Source organism: Hesperophylax consimilis, chromosome 30, assembly GCF_061612785.1.
Source record: "Hesperophylax consimilis isolate HC1 chromosome 30, BYU_Hcon_1.0, whole genome shotgun sequence".
Taxonomy (NCBI): Eukaryota; Metazoa; Arthropoda; class Insecta; order Trichoptera; family Limnephilidae; genus Hesperophylax; species Hesperophylax consimilis.
The window spans coordinates 8,228,425-8,247,930 of NC_142865.1; the positions used below are offsets into that span (position 1 = coordinate 8,228,425).

At 33.9% G+C, this 19,506-nt stretch overlaps 1 protein-coding gene across 1 annotated transcript in view; it reads right to left on the minus strand.

Moving 5' to 3' along the window:
* LOC149409600 (nephrin-like) overlaps positions 1-19,506 on the minus strand; it is a 301,897-nt gene that overhangs the window by 255,711 nt on the left and 26,680 nt on the right. The window contains exons 3-4 of the mRNA XM_089649459.1: positions 5,010-5,156; positions 3,810-3,989 (exon numbers count right to left, since the gene is read on the minus strand). Of these exons, the coding sequence (XP_089505585.1) occupies positions 3,810-3,989; positions 5,010-5,156 (327 nt within the window). The remainder of the gene's footprint in view (positions 1-3,809; positions 3,990-5,009; positions 5,157-19,506) is intronic.

The following is a 19,506-nucleotide window of genomic DNA, read 5'->3' on the forward strand; positions in this document are numbered from 1 at the left end:
CAAATTGATTGTTTTTGCATGAATTCTAAAGATCTGATTTTTCATTGTGAATTTGGTTTCTGTTGGGTCGAGTTAAGATCTCAATTGAACTTTAAAAACCATAAAAATTGTAATAAATAAATTTATAATAATATACCAAAAGCCTTTAAGGATGCCACAAGTCTTGGCACTTTTCGTAGGATATGTGCTCCATATGTGAAACTTTATTAGGATTGTATACGAAGGAAAACAAAACAAATGAAATAACTTTAAAAAAATCATATTTTTAGATGCAATCCCTAACATATTTAGCATCTTTTTTACTTATGAATATTTATTAGGTTGCGAGCTGAAAATATGTGAGTTTACCTAAAAATTCTCCTGCGAGTGCAAATTTCACACCAGTATGTTAAAATAATATCAGACTACAACAGGCAAATTACGAATTTGAAAAATAGCGAAACCGGTAAACAAGAATAAAATTTAAAAAAAGACCGGTTATCATGTGTAAAACGTCAATACGCGTAAACATGTTGGAATCTACCGGTTGAGCTCCGGTGCCAAAGGGAATAATGAAGTTCTTTGAAGCACTTTTCATTGAAATAACGAATAAGTTCTCTAGTTTAGCATATCTAAAAAACACATTAATGGTAAACGGATGCATCATAGTATAACACATCTTATAAAAAGAAAAGACCAATGAGTGTCACTGAAAATAAATAAAATTTTAAAAAGTGAAACTTCAATTGAAAAAACCGGACCCGGTCATCAATATTGACACAGGCTCCATTTCAAGACTTTCGGGTTGATATGGAGGGCCGGTTTTTCGAGTTGTGTGCTCACCGGACCCAGGGTTCACAGTCAGGCAAACACAATTTGGATTGTGACACGTCCACTGGCTATATAACATCAGAGAAACCATAAAAACGATGAGGGAACAAGAGAAATTTTGCAAAAAAATCTGTATATCACTGCTGATAAATAGCTCTGATTTAACATGTAGTCCTTCAAATTACCACTGGGAGAAACGCATACAGGAGTGACATTAAAATAGAGTACCTTCTGTTCACTATTAGCGGACGTGTGACTGACACTAGTCTCCAGCACCGCTACGCCGATCTAGCCCGAACCGATTCCTATTGTTCCTGGCTGTCAATATTACGAGGTGCTACCGTTTTCGCTCTCCACATTCTCATTAAAATATTAAAATCAAAACTGGTTTTAAATATACGTGTAAGTAATTTATTTCATATAGTATCTCACATTTAACACCCATACTACCGAACTTAATTACAGAACCATTATTAATATCTCCGCAGGGGTAGGCAGAGAGTTAGGAATGCCACACGACGCTGTCTGAACCACGTTGCTTGCTTCACCAACATTATTTCACTTTTTTTACATGTACATTACATTTTTTGGTATTATTTCACCCGCTATGCGTTATTTATTCATATATATCATATCATACATTAAGAACTTCTGTTATTATGAGTGAGTGAATTTAACTCCAATAATTGAGGGCTGAACACGGTTGGCGATAGCAAAAATAGTCTAAAGAAGCGTAGCTAGTAGTCCACAATGGAGTGCTGATACCACGCCTTATGTGTTGTCGAGGGACATGCAACTGGCCGAAGAAGCATGAAAAGATACCGAATGCTCTAGAAATGAGATTCCTGAGAAGTAGTGGTCTAAAATCTGTGGTCTAAAACTATATATGACAGAAATTACGCAAGATTGATGTGAGAGCAGTGAACAATATTAAGACAGGAACGGTTTGGACATGATGTGGATATTTATTTATTTATTTATTAACGGACATCGTCCAAATTACAAAATAATAACACGAATAAAGTAAAATGAAAAATATAGGAGTAGACAAAGGTACATGAAAGCAAAGACATATGGTAGATATAATATTAGAAAATAAAGTGACAAGTCGAATCAAGTCAAGAATACGCCGAGGGTCAGGACCACAGGACACTTAATATTCCGTCACTTGTTTAGTGACTGGCAAAAATCATTTAGACTTATTCCAAAAAAGTTAAGGTTTTGACTTGAGTTGACCAGTCTACACATTCTGGACAATGGTGAATAATATCCATAATTTGTCGAATGATGGTTGAGGAAGAGCAGTTCATTATTTCTGAGTCTTTGCGAGGGGATATTGAAGGGAATGAGTTGCAGTAGCGTAGGTGAATCAATAATACCATTTATAATTTTGAAGAAGCAAATGAGGTCATTTCTATCTTATCTAGGATATAATGAATAGATAAAGGGACGCCAATAATGAAGCGAAAGTAAATGATTGAAGAAGTCAGGGACACCCGAGGAATCAAATACTCGAGTTCGACCATGTCAAAAGTTGTAGAGAGTCCAAGGCAGAGTTTTGTTGAACTACGTGTTTGTTAGTGAGTCAAGGAGCAATTGTAGTGTAGTTTTTAAAACAAATACGTGAAGCCATCTAGCGTAAATTTTTCAAAGCATTCGAACTAACCAAAAATGAAAGAAACAATAAAAAAAAATTCGTAATTCTCTATTATCATTATCACGGTTCCGAAGGTCGAGATTCGCCAGACTGTGAAATCACACGTCCCAGCCGAAAACAATTACGGCCCGCGTGTGTGCTCGCCTGTTTGATTGAGGGAAAGTGGCCCCTATCGACCCAGCAGACCGTAAGAAGAATCTCAAACATCAGCACTTTTTTTTCAAAGTACTCTTTATGAGAGGAAAAAAATTACCATTAAAATTGCCGCAAAATCAATGTTAGAATAACTGTATTTTTTTCACGTATTTTATGCACCTAGCGCATAAAATTTCTTAAAGGACTTTCCTTGAAAGAAAGCAAGTATGAAAATATTTGAAAAAAGAAGCCCACAGCAAGTGTCTTTTGTTTTTCAGATACGAATTTTATTAGTTGCGTAATTGTTGCTGATAATTTGATGCTCAATTTGAAGAATTCTTCAAATTTCAAACACAATTGTCAAGTTCTGTGAAAGTTCTTTTCAAACTTTGTTAATATTTCAGTTCTGTCAAGTAACTGGCCTATACTGATATACTAACAGAACTTGCATGGGACTTTCACATAACCTGTAAATGAACGTTAAATTTGAGAAATTGTTCAAATTCTATGAAAAAACTCATCATTAGTATTGTTGTGTGTGATCATAAACAGTTCACGTTGTGAAACGGTGCTAGATGTACATCTATAAACTACAGTGCCCACGGAACTTCCAAGAAAACACCGGAGCTTCCAAATGAAACAAAATCCTTCACAAGGTAAAGCCCTCCCTTTCCCACTCCTAATTTCCATTGATAAAAAAACACGATCGTTTTATTATTATAACCTTGTTAAAATTACAGTCCATTCGTCCAGTACCAATCGATAAGTACAATAATTGGTGTCCCTTTCTTGCTAAAAATAATAAATAGGCCTAATGAAAAACATTACTGTGGCAAATGCACTTATACACGAAATTCTAAGTTTGTGTTATTTGAGCTTCTAATTGCGCGTTTTAGTTGACATAATTTATTGAGTAATAATTTTTTTTTGTTAATCTTAATTAATTTTCAATAATAATTTAAATTACGCACATTCTTAATGGCCACCGAAATCATATATTTGAGAAAAGTGCGTCTGTGATGTCACGCCCGCCAACTTTTCTTAGTGGTCACTTAACTGCTTAGGCGTAACTTACGTCAGCCAAAGTGTTTGCAATAATTATTATAAATAAAAAAAATCGTATTTACATATTTTAGAGCTGCAATCAGAATTGAATATATTCCAATAATTTAAACGGGAAAAAAATTTCAAAAATCAATTGACTTACATATCACGTGGAGTTCCGCATTGGCTCTTATGACCTTGTGGTTCTTGGCTGGTCCCACTTGACACTGGTATTCCGCATCGTCGTCCAAGGAGGCGTTTGATATCCGAAGGTTGTAAATGCCGTGGCGGCGATCGCCGATCACAGTGTACCGAGGGAGTCCTTGAATGACTGAAGAGAAACCTGGCGGGAGAAATGGCAATTAAAATTGCGAACATGAAAGGTTAATAAAGATACCTGCAGGCATTTTGAAAAGGTTAAAGAAATTTGAGAAATGCAAAATTTAAGTTTTAAAAGTAATGTTGATTGTATAACCAAGACCTCTGCCATCGGTCGCCCCAAGTTGTTTGTAGCAGGAGTGCCCGGGTTCATGGTGCGAGGTTTTTCTAGGACTTAGTGGTGGATGCTTCTGCCCACTAACTGCGTAGCAGGCCAGATCGCGGATGCGTTTGAAGCGGATGAAGTGAGGGTCTTTTTGTGGAGAGGAAGGAGTGAACATGGGTCTTGAAGAGTCCCATGTTGTAGGAGGGAGGAAACACAGAGGCCGGCAGTTCGTTCCACAGCCGAGCTGTTGAACTTAAGAACGAATCGTAGAAGCGACCCGTTCTCATGTGACAAATGTCAACCGTGTACAAATGTTGGGCGCGCGTTTGGCGTGTATCCCGACTACGCACCGGTGCCGAAGGGATCAATGACGCTAGTTCCTCAGAGCATCTTCCATTGTAATACCGATAGAACAAGGACAGCATACCTACCTGACGCCTGTGCTCTAAAGATTGCAGTCCGTTTGTTAAGATTGGGGAATCTATCAAACGGACCGCCCGTTTTTGCACAGAGTCAAGGGTTTTTTTCAGGTATTTAGGGGCTCCGGACCAGAGATGGCTGCAAAATTCGACAGTAGGGCGCACTTGCGATTTGTACAGGGTCAGCAGTTGTGTACTATTAAAGTATCTGCGGGCCCTGTACAGTACGCCCAGCTTCTGAGAGGCCAACTTTACTCTGGCTTCGATGGAGCCCCCGTACCTGAGCTGGTCACTTATAGTTACACCAAGCATATCAATGGAAGGCCTGTTCGGAAGATTGCTTCTAAGAAGATCTAATCGTTTATCAATTGTTAAATAGAAATCTTGTTCGGTAAACCGAAGATTAATCTGTGGTACAATATTTAAAAAAAAAATCATTAGTATATATTATTTTTCTTACCCAAAGCGAAGCCATCTTTGGCCCACTGCACCTGTCCTGCCAAATTTGCAATCTCACATTCCAGTACCGCCTCTCCTCCCTCCAGCACCTTTGCGTTTTTTGGGCTGACACGGAAGGACTGCTGTTGATTAGACGCGGCCAGCACAACTGTGTAACAAAAAAAACATACATTAGCAAAAATGTTTATTTATGTAATAGAGTTACGCAAGATGTAGCCAAGCCACACTGCAATACATTGTACCTATTAGTTTCTACGATACAATACGAAAACAGGTAGGTTACCACTTTAATTCCAGAAACACAGTGAATACATTTATGAGTAACTTTAATTAAAAATGACAAAATGGTCAATGTCAGTTTTCCGAAATATTAAAAAAAAAAAAAAAAATAGAATATCGCTTTTCTTTAAATTAAAACTTATTTGCAAAAAATAGCAGATTCTATATAGTCCTCGTGAAATTTGAAAAACTGATGTAGACGCTTTTAGAAACAAGTCAAACGAACTACAGAGTTTTCCAATAAAAGGTGTTATTTTGAATAGCCCGCTATTTCGGTAGATGTTACTTTTGAAGCTGTCATTTTTTGACATTTGACAAGTAGAAACTACGCCATTAATAAAAAATGGAAAGATACACGCTTCAACAACGCATTGAAATTATTAAAATTCACTTTAGTGAATCAAATGCAAATCATCTTGAGTGATGAGGCCCATTTTCACCTCGGTGGCTTAGTCAACAAGCAAAATTGTCGCATCTGGGGCTCGGAAAATCCAAGAGTTATTGTTTAAAAGCCTCTCTATCCTCAACGTGTGACTGTTTGGTGCGGTTTATGGTCCGGCGGAGTCAATGAACCTTACTTTTTCGAAAATGAGGCTGGAGCAACAGTTACAGTGAATAGAGTGCGCTATCGAGAGATGATTAATGATTTTTTATGGCCGGAATTGGATGGTATTGATCTGGACAACGTTTATTTTCAATAAGACGGCGCTACGTGCCACACAAGCAACGAAACCATTGATCTTTTACGATTAAATATCAAAATAACACCTCTTATTGGAAAACCCTGTACTCATGAACAAATAAAAAAATCTAGATAATTAAAACCTTCGAATTTATTCCGTAGCCAATACTGGGTCTATTAAAGTCATGTTTTTTTGCAAAATCATTATAAAACCCTCCTCAACAATAAAATATTTTTTCCATTAGAATTTCTTCAAGCGTTAAGACTTAAAATTGATCACGAGAAAAACCAATTCTAAATCTTCCAAATTGGAAAAACGTAAAAAAACTTTGTCTTCTTTATTTCATAAGTACATACTCAGAAAATTATATTTTTCTCACCTGAATAATCTCAGAACTCCAGCATACGTAGAAGAAAAAGAAAAGAAGAATAAATAACTTAGGTACCCTATTTTCAAAATTCATACAATAGAAAATAATTTTTCAGATTGACCCGGCTAATACCATTGACTAACAGCTATAATGTAGGACAAACCCGTGAAAATCATAACATGATGTCGAATAATAATTTTAAAAAAAAAGTTTTAATTTTTAAAATAAATAAAAAATGCTACGATAAAGAGTCGAACCCCGATCAATTGTTTTGAAGGCAACTGTGCTAACCATCACAACCACTAACTATTTGTAAGAAGGGCGACATAAATATATTTATGTGTCCTAAAAATATGAATTTTAGAATGTTTCTTAAATATAAAATACGAAATTCTATTGTTTTGATCCAACCAAAAAACGTTCAAATTTCATTAAAATAATTAGATTGGGAAGGGTTCGTTTTGAAAACGCCGTTTTTTAAGGCAGTTTACAATTTTTTACATCTGCGTAATAAAATCCCCCGAATTTAATGCTAGATCATCGAGAATCGGAACCCTTTGTCGAAGGTCACCATTTTAATTTATTAAGGGACCAAATTCTATAACGCTCTATGTACATTTTATGGCTATTCTAATTTGATTACGTAGTTTATTAGAAAATTTATTTGCCATCGTTGCATTATTTTCTAAATCATTAATTTATTTATTTATTGACGACAAGTTAAAACCCTAGGCACTAAACTGAGCATTAAAACACATAATACTCATCAGGGATCTCATTTCTTCAGCATCGAGTCCTTCATTCTTCCTTTGCCAGTTCCATGCATCACTGCCATAGATCAGGGTTGATATTTATTTATTTATTAGATACTAAAAAATACCATGAATCATTGACAGTCCAACTGGAAAGGTTTCCCGTTTCAGGACAATCAAATTGATAGGTTTAGTTCACATGAAGTAGGTAATGTTACATAAATAAATAAATAACAAAACTTCATATTATTGAATAAATTACTTTCACTTTACAATATAAAAGATAAGTTAGGTAAGCATGCTAATTTTTCCACTATTTCTAGGATATGTAATAATATATGTGTAACACTGATTATTTTAACTGATTTAAGACATGTTTATAGTACATATTGTTTGAGTCTGATATTAGGTTTAGAGGCTAAAAATATTAAATAATTATCAGCATACCATTTTGAATAAACGCAGAAAAGAGCACTTTATGAAGCGAAATTGAATGTCAGAAGAAGTCGGGGACTCCCGTGGAAGACATGGCACGATAAAGTAAATTAAATATTTCAGTCTAGTCATATCAAGAGTCAGAATAACGTATGAGACGATGTACATTTGTATGCGGCGGTCCAAACTCTCTGCCTACCCCTCTGCGGATACAGCGTCATGGTAGGTTATTTACATTAAAGCTGTTTCTCAGAGACATCACTGTCGGAAGTATATACGAGTACATCAATGTATGTATTCTTGGGCCTCAACTTTAATTGTGCGACCTATAACAAAAGTGATTGTTTTTCCAACCTCTTTTCAATATTTTTTTACATAAGCTCTACACAAGAGGTCCTGTGAAAAATAATTTCCCTCGGGGCGTATGTCATATTTGGGGATGCGGTGTGTTGGATGTTATATAGATGCAAAATAGCAAAACTATCTTGGGAGAGAGATCGGGCAATTCGGTTCCTCAGTAAAGTTCGAAATTCGCTGAAAAGTGTTTGTCCAACAATTCACGAGCCATCGGATTTTGAAAATGGAAAATTCTTCAACTATACTTTACGATTCGACGAAAATTCGCCTTTCAAAAACTCAATGACAAAAGAACTTTAGAGAAAAAAATGTTATGGTTGGGCTGTTTCTACTTTCGTCACATTTGATCAGTGATTAGCGCTATTTTTTTTTAAACATTTTATTATTTATTATGTTCATCTATATAAAAAGGTTTACATTTTTTTTGGCTTTGCCTGTCTCAATAGGAAATCCTGTGCCGAGACAGACTAGTTTACAAATATTTTATAATATTAAAATAAAGTACATTTTTCAATAAAGCAAAAATATTTGACAAAAATTTTCAGGTTGGTAGGTAGTGGTTACAATAATGAGATAGAGGATTATATTTGGGTGAGGTGACTAATTATTGCACGACCTTTTTCGATGATCCATTGTTTGATCAGGATTTTTTATTTGATAATATTATTCGATTTTCTTGTTTTTCAGGTAGGTTATTGTATATTTTAGACGCAATGTATTTGAAATTTCTTTGACCAAATGTTTGTTTGTTTTAGGTGTTTGTATGAGTTCTTTGGTTTTGTGCCTCGTGTTTACAATATTTTGGGTATTTTCATAAAATGGATGTGTTGAATTGAATGAAATGGTCCCCGTTAAACGCAAAATTTATTATCTTTATTGTGTTTGTTATTTTCAATATTTTTTACTATTTTAATTTATTATTTCATTTTTACGAAGTATTTTTTTGCCGACTTTGATGTTTACTTTGTAACATTGTGGGCTTAGAACGGGTATTTTCATTCCTTTTGTAATATGACATATGAATTAATAATAATAATTTATTAATAAATAATACTAGAAGCTGTTTTGTTATCATATTGCGATATTCTATAGTCGGTCATCTTGTTTCAGCAGCATGTTTAACCAGCTTGTTTTCATCGTTTGTCTGAACTACAACAGAGTTATATGATCCTATGAAAATCTATCCTGAAAACTTGACACGTCAGCTTTTCGGCATTCTTTTAGGAGCCCCTTTTTGTTTTTGTGCTGGGGTGATTAATTATGTTAGGGAACTGTTAGCGTTCGCAACCATTGGTACAGACTCATCTAGAATAGCCTAACCTCATAAAAAGATGACAAAGTTGCCACTTTAATTTCTCTGGTAAACCAGTCTCCTCCACTCCAAGAGGTCCTGCGCTGCAAGGAGAGCCAAGAATACACTAGTCCCGGACACAGGTAATATTTGATTACTCCAACAAATTGGTGATCTTCCGCTGTTTTTCCCAGAAAACACTTTGCCAGGGATCACGAGCTATCGAATTATCAGTTTAGCAATTAACTGAAAGAAAGTTTAAAACAAAACTCATAGCGATAGGACCGTATACGGGTAAGTGGTTCGTTACGTTTTGTTACTTATCAGGGGTGTCCGGGATTACAGGGGTAACGTTTGTCCAAATCTTGCCAGCAGACCAGCCGGACTCTCACGACTCATCGCCTTGCACAGTGGAAGAGATGAAATCGTACTTCTATCACTCCTGGAAACGCTGACCCCCTTATTCCTACCAACCCCTCAAATTCCTACCAAACATTTTCCTTCACAAAACTTCCTCTCCTTTCTTTTCTTAAAAAAAGCCACCACATAGCATCTCCAAGAATGACAGGGCCGGAGGGAAGCTATTAGCCTCAAGGCCTTCCGTGTGGAGTTAATGTTAAAATTAATTCGTGTAATGCACCTTCCTGAAAAAAGTTTGAAAACTTTTCTTTGGACAAATTATGATATTTCGTATTTGAAAATTTAAAAAATGTTATTAATTGATTAATTTATTTATTTATTTATTGACGCCCTATTGGGTTTATAAGTACATAAAAATTACAAATTTCATTTTTTGACAACAGTATAAAACAAAGAATAGAAAATTGAAATAAAATATAATGATTTCTCATACATTATTTACATTTAAAAAGTGGTAGACTAATTTGGCTTTAAATGTATTGAAGTTTAAATTAAATATGTCAGCGACATCACTTAGTTCATTGCCCAACCTATGTATTCTTTCTAACACAGAATTCGTAGCGAAGTTATTGTTGTAGAATAAAATATTCCGTCTAGTATATTTTGGAGGTATATGTAAAGATAGCAAGTTTATAGTGTCAGGGCAGTCTAACCTTGAATGAACAATTTTATATAATAAAAGGAGATCAAATATTTTCGCCTTTCAGATAATTTCGATAAGTTAAGTTTACTGCGTAAATTGATATAATTGATTTCAATAATAGGAATACCAATTTTGAAATTAATAGAACGTAAAAATTTATTTTGAATTTTTTCAATTTGTAAACAATGAGAGTTGAAATGAGGACACCAAATGGTTGCATTGTATTCAACCTGACTTCTAACAAGAGACGTGTATAGTAATTTTATAGTTTTTATGTTATTAAAGTCTTTAGCGATTCCGAGAATAAATCCAAGCATTTGTAATCCCTTACTGGTAATGCTATTAATGTGATTCAAGAAGCGTAATTTGGAGTCAAAGATATAATTTATAATTGAATATAATTTATAATTAAGTATGTAGGAATTTATGAACCTACTATCAAATCTTGATGATTCCAGAGGAAATTTGGTTTTGATTTGTTAAATAAGAGAAAAATTAGAATCATATTTTGTTGAATGCGAGGTATACTGTTCATAGAACTACTAGTGATACAATCATAAGAAGGTTTAACCCACAATCGCACAGGCCTACCTTGTGAAATATAATTCACTGGTGCCCTTAGATAGACAGTTCTACGTACGTCTCAACCTCGTTATAGCGAAGAGCAAAAAAAAATGTATTTTCCCATCACGTCATATTCAATAAGGAACGATGATAAGGATGAATCAATCTTCGTTTTGCTCCTTAACAGGGTATCGAATTACGTTGTAAGAGGGTTTCACTGTGACGTTCCTCCACTGATAGTCGAAACAAAGCAATTCTTTAAAACAGCGAAAAACAATGCGAATTTTTTATGAGGTCTTATTTTTTTCATAAAAGTCTTGTTCAATATTACATTAAACTAGCGAAGACCAGTGAAAAATCACGGGATATTATAATTTCAGGATTTGTGTAAGTATTAACAAAAAAAAAAATATATATATATATATATATATTTGCCTCAGGAGCATTGCCTTTCAAAATAAGAAATTTACCCTTTGAATGTGTAAAAAAAATATGTGAAAACGCACAAGAGTCTTAACTGCCCCCAACTATCTGAAACCAGTGAGACTATGTCATGTTGTGAGACAGAAGGAAGTAGGGAAGGGAAGGAGTTGAGGAGGCGGAGCTGGGAAAGTGCCTGGCTGATCAGACCCGGTCATCAAACACGATTAAAACCACTTTAAGTTAATGTTTTGTGAAATAAACGATTAATTTTAATTTTAATTAAGATATCTTACATACACATTTTACAGACTAAAAGAAGTGCTCAATGTTGAAAAACTGAAAATTATTTATTTTTCTTTGGTGCAATCTTCACTCATATACGGAATAATAGGATGGGGCGGTGCGCTTAATGCACATATCAAACCTTTACAAATAATTCAAAATTATATCATCAAAGTTATGTATAGTCGGAAAAGAACATTTTCAACGGATGAGTTATACAAAGAATCTAAACTATTCTGTCTCCGTAAAGTATTTATTTTGCAAACTATGAAATACATCTTTAAAAACAAAAATAAATTCGAAATAAATGAAAACAGAACCAACATTAGAAATAATAATGTATTTTATACCCCCCAAACGAACACAAAACAAATGCAAACACACTGCAGTTTCATTGGACCTCGTACTTTCAATATTTTACCGAAAAATATTCAAGTGATAACTAAACTTCCTCAATATTTAAAAGAATTAAAATTATGGCTTTTCGATACAGCAGTTGAAACTTTTTTTATTTAATTTGTATCAATTTATGTTTCTCATAAAATATTCACCATATATTACACTAAACACTAATAACTTCACTATACACTATTATAAACACTTTTTATACAAAAAGCTTATACAAAATGTAATCTTGTTTTTATTTTATATGCCCACGATTTGTTTATTTCTAGGTACAATAAAATAAAAACTTAAATATATTACCCACGCACGGGCTGCGCCTTAGTGGGTTCCCAATATTCTTATTGATTTATATAATATTGTATGTAATTAATGTAAAAATTGGGAAAAATAGAGGAATTAAAAAAAAAAAAAAAATTAATCAATCTGGCTATTCAAATCTGGACACTAAACACGGCCAAAATCATTTCAAGCAACGTTTCAATTCTGAACGGTGGTTTTACACCGTGGCGATACTGAGAGTATCAACCGCTTTGGAACGTGCCTCAAATATACTTTACGATTGTCCTTGTTCTGATTTGTTATTTAAATAAACTCTTAGCCTCATAAATCCTACAATTATAATATCCCGTGATTTTCACGGGTCTGGGCAGCAACTGAAGTAATCACACTGAAATAAAAATCCTAACTCTACAAAACTTTATCAAGAAAGGAAGGCATATTAAAAAAAATATTATAATTCGTCTCGAACGACGGTATATTTAACATTGCTACCGCTTTGAATAAAAGAAATGTAAAAATCGTAAGAGAGAGGTAAACTTAATAATGAGTGCCTTAATAACGAGGAACTCAATAAAAAAACGAAAACCTTTGGACCATTCATAGTAGGTAAAATTATAGAGAAAAGAAAATAATTGAAAGGACACAAATTCTTTGTATTTTTTGTGTTCTATTTTGTCGTGTGGTTCTGTTTTTGTTTTATTTTTTCAAAGAACGGAAAAGCGAGGGCGTAAAGGAGGAAATGGTTAATGGAATAAATGTTATATTAGCTGTCACGTGTCACTGGACACGTGTCCTAATTAGGTACTTCGCAATATAAATGTAATTATTTTTTTCAGGTTTTTATTTAGTAGCTGGATTAGGTGTAGAAAAATAATATAATGGAATTATATTTTGGTCATAAAATATTAAAAAAATAACTAACTGCAGATAGAATAGACGGAAAAAACAACTCTGTCTTAGCACACACTTCTTGCTTCATTCTCATTCATGCATCGTCTAATACATAAACTTCTGTTATTCTGATTCTTAACATGACCCGACTTAAGGCGATGCACTATGTCGTGTAATATTTTAAACTGAGCCGCTATCAATAACAACCCTTACGTAGATGGCGATAAGGTTTAAATTCCCGCTTAACACCATCCGCCTGTTTTGATTTATGCAAGAAAAAAAATTGCCAAAAAGTGCCTTTTATTTTATTTTGTGGATGTTCAGGCATAAATATTTTTTTTTCGATCATTTTATAAATAACTTAATTTGCCACAAAATACAATAAAATCATAACCGAAAATGGGTTCGCAAGTAGGAGATTTTTAACTTTAAAGCAGTTCTTATAGGACTTATACATTATTTTTTTCGGGGCTTATAAAAAGACTTATCTAAAAAATACTCGATTATTTCAAAGGCGAAGATGTATTTTATTCGCAGTATTTAATTAAAGCATCTAAAACATTTCTAGGCGACCAAATTTTCAAACCAAAAACACATGATTTTGCATTACTTCGTATGGCATCGCCTTAAGAATTTGATTCAGTTGGTTTGGCTTTCTCGAACGTCCCTAACTTCTTCTACTACTCACTTTTATGTCATATACTCTTCATTGCGGATCTCCATATTTGTAAAACAATATTGATTTACGGCGCATACGCCCGAGGGATCTCATTCTAGCATTCAGTTAACTATATTCCTGGGAAGATCGTAAACTACCCGATCATTGTGACCCAATCACGAAACACCAATGATTGGCCAAATCGGTTAATATTTAAAAAAAAAGATTCGGTCTTCAATACCCGTATATTATGACAGGTACCGGTATGGCAAGCAACCATAGATGTTATACATTTTGTAGATTGGGGATCTCGTTCTAACGGTAGCCATAGTTTACCTATAGTACCTTCTATGTAAAACGAAAGTACCCGATCAAAGATCGGGTGACGGGTGCTCGGGTCTACGCGTCCTTTCGACTTAACGGCGGCCAGTCAAATTATTCCAACAATTCAATTCTTGAATCTCATATGGAATATCTTATTTTTAAATATTAAAACCTATGCAACCACTAGAATTTAACTTCAACCCACCCTTATTCCCAAGCTCTATCTCTCAACCCCTAGGGCCTTTAGGGGCTGAGGAAAACGAACAAGTTGCATAGGAAGAAATCAATTTCAATGGTTCCTATTGGCTGGGAAATTCCAGGAAACTTCTTCCGCTATTGTGTAAGAAAATATTCCACCCTAAGGAAATGCATTTTCAATTCCTGCATAGAACTCATTCTTCTGTTATTGGACGAAAATTGGAAAATATGATTTTCTTACAGAAAAGTTAGATAATTTAATTATGTTATGTTACCAATAATTGCATGCGTATGAAAATTAGATCATATTAACGTTATCTCACGTCCAAAAAAGCATGTTTCTAATTTTCTATTATTTAATACGAGTAAATCAAAAACAAAATAAATTCCTCTGAAATCATATGATTTGTAGGAAGGTATTTGAATACCCACCTCCTTAATAATTAGCCATACACTTTGTGTGACATTTTTTAAATGTCATTTATACAATTTTTCCAAATAAATGTCACACTCACTTTGTCAAAATGACAATTATTTTTTCAAAATTTCTTCAGATAGGTACCATAATATCGAAAAACTGCAAATAAGAAACTTCAAACAAAAACTAAAACAATCTTTACTGAATCATTAAAATGGTCACTATCTTGAAACGGAGACAGGCGGAATGTAAAACTGTATACATAAAACAGAAGTTCGCTAGGCTTAGCCAATGATAAATTACAGGTAATAGGTTGGCTAAGGGAATGATTCACGAAGGTTAAAAAGAAATGCATATAGTTTTTTTTTTAAATTTAATATATTTAAATATTGAAGACAATATTAGTGATTTCTAAACGAAAATCTGAAACAGAAAAATCAGAAAAGGAAACGGTCACATCTGGGACTCGAACCCAGGACCCTTGTCTTTCCGGGACAGTGCTCTACCCACTGAGCTAATGGGACCCTAATCCCCTCGGTCACTTTTAACTGTATGAAGACAATGTTAGTGGTTCTTATTCGAAGTATGATACATTTAAAAGTGACCGAGGGGAATAGGGTCCCATTAGCTCAGTCGGTAGAGCACTGTCCCGGAAAGACAAGGGTCCTGGGTTCGAGTCCCAGGTGTGACCGTTTCCTTTTCTGATTTTTCTGTTTCAGATTTTCGTTTAGAAATCACTAATATTGTCTTCAATATTTAAATATTACAATTTGAGGTTTTACTCAATAAAGTTATTCCGAAAAATAAATATTCATTCTAGACTTGCAGAAAAATCAACAGATGTCGCACATTAAAAATAAAAAAAAATAAGATAGGTTTATCTAAAAAGACGCTGTCTGGGTTGCATTTAGTTCGGGTTGAATCTTGCGATCATACATAAAGATAGTTGCCAATAAAAATGTGCGGTGAAAAAATGAAGACAATGTTAGTGGTTCTTATTCGAAGTATGATACAGTTAAAAGTGACCGAGGGGAATAGGGTCCCATTAGCTCAGTCGGTAGAGCACTGTCCCGGAAAGACAAGGGTCCTGGGTTCGAGTCCCAGATGTGACCGTTTCCTTTTCTGATTTTTCTGTTTCAGATTTTCGTTTAGAAATCACTAATATTGTCTTCAATATTTAAATATTACGATTTGAGGTTTTACTCAATAAAGTTATTCCGAAAAATAAATATTAATATATTTAACTGGGTACAGGATGTTATATAAGTACATATGATTACAAAATATATTTATGTTCGCAATCTCACTAATGAAGAAACTGGTTCTTGTGCTTGGTGAGCGAGTTCCACTAATAATAAGAAAAATAGAATACCATTATGCTATAGGTAAGTATATATACAATAGGAACAATTTAAACTTCTGGATTATCTATATGTGTAGTTGTACATATATAGGATTCTGTTACATACTAATTATTGATTAATTAGGAACATCTAAATACAGTGGAGATGAGTAAAGACTGATAATAAATATCAATAAAGCGAAAAACAAGCAATTATTTCTGAAAGTGTAACTTCAGTTTTAGTTTAAGTATGTTAATATTCTTTAATTTGTTTATTTAAATCGCAAGGTTGTTGAAATACTTTATTCCTAAATAGGTATAGTTATTTTGCATTTTTTCGGTATTACATTTTTGAATTTTGATATTGTATTGATATCTTTTTGATAGGTGGGTTTCAAATTTTTTGATTATATTATCTTTATAAATTTGGATAATTGCATTTTTCTTGAAGATATCCTCTACTCGGGGCACCTCGAAATCTACAAAAATATATATTATAAAAAAAATCGCTTTCCGTGTTTGTCTGTTTGTGCCCTTAGTTCTTCTAAACTACAACGGATTTTGATAGGGTTTTCACAATCATTTAGAGAATTTCTTCCAGAATGTTTGTATTTATAAAACATGCATATTTTATTTATAGAAAGTAAAGAAAAATATAATCAAGTCATAAAAAAAATATTTTCTGAAGTTTACATTGCCAACGCTGGCTAAACCTTATGAGATACATGAAAATAATGTACAACGGAATTGCATATCTCAAAACATTCCCATGGCAATTTCCAGGTACACGTCAGCTTGTTAAGTACAGGGTTTTCCAATAAGAGGTGTTATTTTGAAATGCCCGCTATTCGGTAGATGTTACTTTTGAAGCTGTCATTTTTTGACATTTGACAAGTAAAAACTACGCCATTAATAAAAATGGAACGATACACGCTTCAACAACGCATTGCAATTATTAAAATTAATTTGAGTGAATCAAATGCAAATCATCTTGAGCAACAGTTACGGTGAATGGATTGCGCTATCGAGAGATGATTAATGATTTTTTATGGCCGAAATTGGATGGTATTGATCTGGACAACGTTTACTTTCAACAAGACGGCGCTACGTGCCACACAAGCAACGAAACCATTGATCTTTTACGATTGAATATCAAAATAACACCTCTTATTGGAAAACCCTATATAAGGCAGAAAATTTGTTCATTTGCAGGAAAAAAATATCTTCTATCTTAAATTGATGGTACAAAAGAAGCTTTTTTCTGGCAAGTCGGTCATGAACTCTGGAGTTTTGAAATATCATATTAAAAATAAGCAAAGAGAAAATCGAAATAAAAAAAAAACTATTTTTTTTAGAAATTGAGTTACAAAGTAAAAAGTATTGCGTTAAGCTAGGAACTTCATTCAAAAACGCTTTATTTATTAAAGTTCATTTTACTAGATTTGTCCTTCTCCAGAAAATTTAAATCTGTTTCTCATTCCATAGTACGAAATGTGTTATTTTATTCCTTGATTAAATATCAAGACCATTTTATCTTGTTCATTATTTGCCCACAAAGCCTACAAATCATAACCTTTGTGTAGCAAAGTCCACAACAAGTGTAAATATTAAAAACCAATGTTACTTTAATTTGAAATTTTTTAGCAAAGAAAATTACACGAATTTTATGGTAGTTTTTTATCTTTCTTTGTAAACAACCCTTGAGCAGATATTAGACAAAATAGCGCTATAAAATAAGGCAGCAATTATCAATAAGCCTTTAAAGTTTCACAAAAAAATAACTTATTCACGGCAAGTGGAGGCTGGAAACGTGTTTCTTGTGCATTTCGAGTGCAGTGATCTAATAATTGAAATGTTAGTAAGTCATGCGAATGGTAGCAGAAGTCGGGGACGTCTGAAGAAGACATGGCACATGTTGAATCGGATACTTGAGTATGGCCATGTCAAGAGTCAGAATAATAGAAGAGTTATGTATGAGACGGTACATGCATGTGAATGTGGCAATAAGTGTATGACAGGATAGAGTTGTTTGGCGGTCCGTCCTCTCTGCCTTTTTCTGCGTGAAAACGGCGTGATGGTTAGTTAGTTAGTTAGTTTTACTTTCAAAGAACGTATCGTAAGAAAATTTGATAGAAAATTAACCTGTTTTGATTGGTTGCTCGCAAGCACACGCATATAATATTTGATGATATGCATAACTAACAGTCATCGCTAGTAGACACACTCACAAGAAACCAACATCTCCGGTATCAAAGGTGGTCCCACATCGGCGCGTTTCCCACAACGGGTAGCGAACCGGGGCCCAGGAGTCACGGTGACCGAGCACGGGACCACACGACCTGACAGGGCTGACATAGATCACCAGGTTAATTTTTTTTTTAATGTAATATATACAACAAAAAAATTCTAGCAATGGAGTTGTAACTGCCCAAAGTTAATGAGATTTATTTATTTATTTATTAACGCCCTTTTTCGGGGCTTTTTCGTGAGAATATTACTGAATTGCTTCATTAACAACATTTTATATTTGTTTAAAGATTTATTTATTTTATTTTATATATATAAATTACAAACAATACAAAACAAAATGAACCTTTTGTCTGTCCAACTGGGAAGGATTCTCGTTTCAGGACAGCCAAATTGTGTATTTAGTACATAATATTCTTACAATGGAATGGCGATGCTGTCAAAACAAATTTTGAGAACATTGTTGATTGCATTCGAAGTGACAGGATGGTTTTTTTTATCCTTGAAAGAATCGCAAAAATGTAATTTATTACCAGGGTCAATTTGGATAACATTAGTAATTGCATTCAGAACAGATGAATGGTTTCTTTCTGGACATCACAAGTCTGAGATTCTTTCCAGGGCATTTTGGAGAACATTGGGATGAATTGAAGATGTCCACTGACTTGGTATAATTGTTTCCCTCCATTAGTATTCTGGGCCAAGAGGAATACATATGGTAGTTGGTCCCAGAATTTTTGCACTGAAATAAATCCTGACTTCTAGTATTACGTTGTAGAATCCGAAAGCTTATCAATTCTAGCAATACCGGACAATCAACTAAATCATTTAGAATTTTATATAGAAATACCAAGTCAGTCAAAATTATCTATCTTTAGTATTTAATTTATTTTTGAGGCTGAAAGGAAGTGAGGAAAGGTTGGGAAGAACCTGGATATTCAGACCTAGTCACATAATATATCTAAAGGTGTTTAAGCGTTTTTAATTATGATTGTTTGATTTTGTTCTGTACGTGATTATTCAAGAGTTTCAACTCTCAATCGTCTGGAACCAGTGAGACTATGATATCGCCAATTGTGATATGTTGTAAGGCTTAGCGCCCTTGAAGTGATTTTGCACAAAAACGGCGCTATACAAAATATTATCATTATTAAGGGGAGGGAATTGGTAAGAGGAAAGTGGGGAAGTACCTGGCTATTCAGATCTGGTACTAAACATGTCTAAAGCCATTTCAAGC